The 6,846-nt window shown below is 35.2% G+C and overlaps 1 protein-coding gene across 1 annotated transcript; it reads right to left on the bottom strand.

Moving 5' to 3' along the window:
- Positions 1-1,395: 1,395 nt before the first annotated feature.
- LOC131048097 (LRR receptor-like serine/threonine-protein kinase FLS2) lies at positions 1,396-5,556 on the bottom strand. Its single transcript, XM_057981954.2, is given in 3 exon segments — positions 1,396-1,965; positions 2,097-2,833; positions 2,836-5,556. Coding segments are annotated over 2 exon segments (3,000 nt in total). The 5' UTR covers positions 5,355-5,556; the 3' UTR covers positions 1,396-1,965; positions 2,097-2,352.
- Between the last annotated feature and the right edge of the window lie 1,290 nt (positions 5,557-6,846).

Genomic DNA, 6,846 nt, shown 5'->3' with positions numbered 1-6,846 from the left:
CATAAGTATGAAATGATCATTACAATTCACGTGCTCTTCTAGTTTCATGGTTATGCGTGACACTGTGAATGCAAATGAAATAATCTTCTTTTACAATTGTGGGGGTAATAGTTGAGCGAAGATGAGGGCAATATTTTGATCACACTGTACTGAGATTCCAAACAGGAATGAGTTAAATCATTTCTTTATCAATAGTACTTAGTTAAATCATTTCTTTATCAATAGTAATTAGTTAAATCATTCTATAGTCATAAGAGATGAGATTTTATATCATCTGCTTATCTATCTTATTCACACTCGCCTGTCACTAAATAATAATATAATTAGTAACATTAATATATTTATTTAATAATCATCAATACTTGGATTAGAGGAAAGTTTTAAAAAATTGATTAAACTTTAGAATCTTTTTAAGAGCTGAGATGGATTAATATATATGAAAATTAAATAAATTGTAATGGAGAAATGTGAATATTAAGAAGAAATTATATTATTTATTTATGATTTAGTATATTTGTTGATTTTAATTATTTATATTAGTTAATATATTATAACAAGAAATGAAATAAGGATTTGATATTGAATTAATAATAAGGGATGGGATGTTTAATGTTTGAGATTAGGTGTAGCATTTCAACTAGATTATAACAAAGTAAAAAAAAATTTGTTTTCTTATTTAATAGTTTAAAGCTAAATTACTATTTTGATTGTTAAATTTATAAATAAAATTATTTATTCAATCTCTAAGATCTTATGTTACTTCATTTGCTAGGTAACCAAATTTTGGATGAAGAGATTTAGATACCATGCTCACTTTTTTCCTGATATTCTATTGTTTGGACTTCTAGTTTTCCTTCAAGTTTAACCAAAAATTTAGAAGTCACACGGCACCCATTAATCTTCTCCTATATTTTCAATATTTTAATTTAATTAAGGGTTTAATAAGTTAATTTTGTATCCAAATAGATCTTTAACATGTTTAACAACTCTTTAGATCCATATTTCCCATACTAAGGATAGAAGGACTCATACTTCAGATTTGAATCAAATTTGTTTACCTTTTTAAAAAATATATGATACCTTAAGTAAGGTTGACCATTGAGAAGCAAAACTAAACCAAAAAGTTGGGTGTCAAAAAGAAAATAAGATAAAACATAGATAAATAATTGTTGCCAAAAATAAATGTCCATTCCCAAGTATATATATATATATGAAAATTAATACCTATTTAGTTATTATTATATTTAAAATGTATTATCACCTTTTCTATAACTAGATCCATTTCAATATTTTGAATGGAGATTAAAAATTACTATATTAATTATTTAAAAAACATATTAACTCAATTAAAATTAAATTGTAAATTACAATATTAAACATAATTGCCACATAAAATAATTAAAATACATAAATAGCTAGGATTATAAAAGTTTCCAAAACATCTACTTGAAAAACACACGTATACACACACATAATATAATTTGGTGTATCTTCAACACTTACTGATTTCCCTTTCATAGGTGGATGAAAATGATGTGCCGCTATTTAGATGGCCTAATTCATTGCCTGTTTTCGAAAGACTATGCACGGATGGATGCTCTTCTAAATTACCATATGCTGTGCCATACACAATCCTTTCAAGTATGCCCTCCACGTCTCTCATTGTTGGTCTTTCCCCCGGACTGTATCTCGTGCATTGTAGCCCCATTCCAATCAAACTATTCAGCCACCTCCACTGCTCCGTGGATTCGATGGAACCCTCCACACGGAATTCATCACCTATCATTTCTCTGTCGACCACCTACTCCAGTGCTTCAGGAAATGCTGCTCTCACCCAACTGGACAAAGTGTTGTTTCCAGTGAACATATCATCTGTGGGCCTCTTTCTCGTCACCATTTCAAGGATGACCACTCCAAAACTGTAAACATCGCTTTTGGTCGTCACTTGACCCCCCAATCCATATTCTACAGTAGCTCAGAGAATTTATTGTTTTTATTAACAACAATTCCATAATGTATTATGGAAAAAGTAAAGCTACAAATTAAAAAAAATCTAGTACAAGCTTGAAATCCATATTGCTCAGAAATAAATTTACCTGGAGCAAGGTAGCCTACTGTTCCCTTCAACTTAGACGTGCTGCTGCTTGCAGAAACCGTGGAAGTCATTAGATGGGCAACCCCAAAATCAGCCACATGGGCTGTCATGTTCTCATCTATTAAAACATTTGAGGGTTTCAAGTCACTGTGAACAATGGGAGGAGAACAATCATTGTGTAAATATGCCATTGCGTGTGCCACATCCAGTGCGATGTTCAATCTCATTTTTAAACTCAATGTGCAATCCTGATGTAGCTATTGATCGAGGCTCCCCTTTGACATGAACTGAAGTACCAGAGCCCTGAATCCTGGTGTTGAGCAACAGGACAAGACCTTGACAAGATTCCGGTGTCTGATTTTGCTCATTATTCTGCATTCTTTGTAGAAATTCTTGTAAGAATCTGGAGGGTCCCGATCGAATACCTTAACAGCCACCAATGTGTTATCAGATAGAAGTCCTCGGTAAACCGAACCGAAGCTACCTGCCCCTAGCAAATTAGCGGCACTAAATCCTTCTGTTGCTCTTTGAAGATCCTGGCTAGAAATTCGCATGAAACCTCTTCCCGATAAACTATTTTTGAATGGTGCTCTTTTGGTCTTTCTAAAGAAGATGTAGCTTGCACCCACAATGCAACACAATGCCAATACTGTGCTAATTGAAACAGCCATGATAACCTTCCTGTTAAATCCATTTGAACGGATCCCAGCAGAGTTTGTGCAATTTGGTAAATTCAACCAGCCCAAGGCTGCACATAATCCAGGTTTGCAATAGAGTGTGGCACTGGGCCTGATAGTTTATTGAAGGACAAATCAATGACCTCAAGGCTTTTGAGTTGTCCTATTGATGTTGGCACTCTTCCATTTAATTTGTTTTTGGTAAGGTTCAGGTATTGCAGTCCCACGCAACTGCCAATATCGGTAGGGATGGGTCCTGAGAGTTTATTGGCAGAGATATCTATGGCTTGAACATGTTGCATTACTCCCAGTGAAGGCAATCTTCCTGTCAATGAATTGTGCGAGAAATCGAGGTAGAAGGCCAGTGAATGGAAGCTTGTGAGTTCGATGGGGATATTTCCGGTAAGGTTGTTGTGTGAGAGATCAATCATCTCCAGACAGAAACATTGTCCAATGGCATTTGGTATCCTTCCCGTGAGCTCATTATAACCGAGGTTTAATTTTCTCAGTTGTTTTAGGCTGCCTATTGATGAAGGAATATTTCCACAGATATGATTTAGCTGAAGCCATAGATATTCCAGGTTTAGTAAATTTTCAAACTCTGAGGGAATGCTGCCTTGTAGTTTGTTGAAGCTCAGGTCCAACCATTGTAGATTCTTCAGACGGCTTAGTGTTTGCGGAATTTCTCCAAAAAAATTATTATCGACAAGAGAAAGAATGGTCAACCCAGTAAGGTTACCAATTTCTTCAGGTATATTGCCAGTTATACGGTTGCTACTCAAATACAGTTTTGAGAGGCCGGGAGAGAGTTTTCCTATCCCTCTTGACAAAGTGCCACTGAAATGGTTTTGAGAGAGCTGAAGATCTCTGAGATTGGAACAGTTGCTTAGAATATCAAAAGCAGACTTTGTGGCGGAGCTTCCACTTGACAAATTGTTTCCGTTCAGATACAGGCTTTCCAGAGCAGCTAGCATTCCCAATTCTTGAGGCACCTCACCACTCAGCAGATTGTTACTGAGAGCAAGAACTGAGAGCTGAGAGCAATTTCCCAGAGACTTTGGGATTTTACCAGTGAATAGATTTCCTCCCGCATAAAAATATTGTAATTTACTGAGCTTGAACCCAATCTCCACGGGAATGGAGCCCTCGAACCTGTTAAGTACCACACTAACGTTCCATAGTTGTGTATAGTTTAAGAGAAGAGGGAGAACATCTCCTTTGAAGTGGTTAATACTTAGATCAAGACCTTGCAGAAGACTTAGCATCCCCAACTCCTTGGGTATCACTCCACTCAACTTGTTTTCTTGTGTCACAAGAACGTGGAGCGCCGAGCAATTACCTATAGATTTTGGAAGGGTACCGCTAAAATTATTTCTCCCCAAGTTAATGTATTCCAATTTGGGTAGCTTATAACCTATATCTTTTGGAATCATCCCTACAAGCTTGTTCTGCCATAGGCTCAAGGATTTCAACTGGGTGCAGTTCATAAGAAAAGACGGAATTGATCCTCCAAGGCTATTTTCATCCAACTCTAGTCCCTGGAGTAGGGTAAGTGAGCCCAATTCTGCTGGAATGTAGCCGTAAAAAGAATTGGAATATAAACTTAACCTTTCCAGAGAAGAACAGTTTCCCAGCGCCTTGGGAATGCCACCTTTCAGGGTATTGTTCCCCAAATCAAGCTGCCTCAGTTGCCGTAATTGGCCAATCTCTTCCGGTATGCTACCATTGAGTTTGTTGAAGCGAAGATACAGACGTTCTAATCTGGATGATGCTGTGAAAATTTCAGATGGAATTGGTCCCTCAAGCATATTCGACCTCAGCGTCAAGTAACGCAATCTTGTGCAGTTACTTAGAGATTTGGGAATTTCTCCCGCAAACCAATTTTTTTTCAGTTTCAGTACTCTTAAATCCCTGAGAGCACCGAGTTGAGAGGGGATCCGTCCAGATAGAAGATTTGTACCAAGATGTATGGTTTTGAGCGCAGAGCAATTTCCCAACTCTTGTGGGATGACACCAGTCAAATTATTTGAACCCAGAACGAGTATTTCCAAGTTGTGCAATGAACTCAGCTCTGCCGGTATGCTACCGCTCAAGAAATTGTACCTTAATTTGAGTTGCAGCAGATTTGTGCATGCGCGCAAACTAGGTGGAATTGAACCGTGCAGGTAATTTCGCTTCAAGTTAAGGTACTGTAACTTCTCTAGTTTACCAAACTGGTGGGGAATGGGGCCAGAAAAATAATTGTAGGAGAGGTCGAGAGTTGTAAGGAAGGACATGTTTCCTATCTGTGGGGGAATTTGACCACTCAGTGCCTTGTATTTGAGAACCACACTTACAACCCGTTGTTTCTCATCACAGGTTATTCCAGTCCAATTGCAAACATAAATTCCATCTACCCAGTTTGATAAAGAAAAAGTTGGATCTATTTTCACAGACATTTTTAACTGGAGCAAGGCTTGTGCATCAATCTGCTTCTGACGTTGGAAATCATTAAATGAAAGTGCGGGCAACACAAAAGTAAAGAAGAGGAAAAAGATGAACCGACCTTTACAATTGACATGTTCCTGCAATCCCCTCGTCATGTCTGATAGTGCGAATGCAGGTGAAATAGTGCTGCTTTTGCATATGGCGAAGAAGTAGTAGTTGAGAGAAATGTTAATAGTAGCGTGTGGAAGATGTAAGACTTGGAGGATTGTGGACCCGTTGAAGGAAAAGTTTTCGTGCAAAGTAAGAAGAAAAAAGGTGGACATGATTAATCTCCATACCTCCGAATTTACCTCCCCTGATTGTTGCATAGTTAAAGTGGTCTTTGTTCGCAAAAGTTAAATCATCCTCTTTTAACTTCTGCTGATTTAAGTCTTAGGATCAGGGCATATAATTTATTTTAACGTGTTCTTGAATTTAACTTTTGGGATTTAGGTATAATACTAGTTTTCCTTTGTTTATATGTAAATATAAGAATTCACTATGTTAAAAGTAGTTTTGGTGGTCTCTTATAAACAAATAGGGATTATTGACTTCATTAATTGTTGTTAGACTTTATGATTCATGTAATGAGGAAGAAACATATCAAATAAAAAAAATATGTTGATGTAAATATTATATATATTTTAAATACATCTTGTTAAAGTAATATCACATAGAAACAATTTCATTTATCTTAAAATTATTCTATTTTATTTTTAACTATATTAAAATTGTATTGTATTTAAATTTTTTTATTCTAATTTCTAAAATTCAATTATCTACATGTAAATTTTTTATTTAGAATTTTAACTTTTTATCATTATTTAAAAATTTATAAAATATATTTTTTTAACTAAATATGTTTACTAATGAATTAAAAACAATATTTTCTATACATTATTATAATGAAAGAGAATATTAATTGTTTAAAATATTTAATTTTTATTTTATATTTATACATCTATCTAAAACTTATAATTTTGATGAGTATGTCTCTCTTTTTTTATGTGGTGTTTATTTCAAAGATGTTATGTTTATATTTAACATTAATATTTGCCAATGTATTCTTCCACCATGCTTGTTCTATGTGTTGGGTTCTGCAATCATGCTATTAAGTGTGTCAGACATCATTTTACCAATTTTCAAGATGAAACCATTTGCATAGAAAAAACTATATGTGTTGGAACTCTAGATTACAGTCTATCGATATAAGGTGGTTCAGTTAGCTCACAAAAATGCTTTGTATTCTACCTTAGTTTGGCTATGCCATTTTGGGAGGATGTTAAAGTATATTGGACAAGTGATGTGACTTTTAGAGTTGTTGGTGCATCAATGCATGGTATTCCTTTTGATGAGTTCATGCAGTTGATCTGAGCTGCACAATGCTTAACAATTTAGTAATGATGTTCCTCAACACTAACACTTAATGATTGATCTCATCAGGAGATGTTGTAAGAAGGTAGTATATAGCCTTTAGTGCATTGATCTTCGTCTAAATGATGTTTTGAGTTTGTCCCTAATGGTAAGAAGGTAATAGTGAGTTATCTTTATAGTGGTTGTGATATTTGGCCGACCGAGTATGATTCTTCTATTGTGGATGATCCAAAC

The sequence above is a fragment of the Cryptomeria japonica genome, chromosome 1, assembly GCF_030272615.1.
Source record: "Cryptomeria japonica chromosome 1, Sugi_1.0, whole genome shotgun sequence".
NCBI classification, from domain to species: Eukaryota; Viridiplantae; Streptophyta; class Pinopsida; order Cupressales; family Cupressaceae; genus Cryptomeria; species Cryptomeria japonica.
This window is presented reverse-complemented; position numbering and strand designations above follow the sequence as displayed.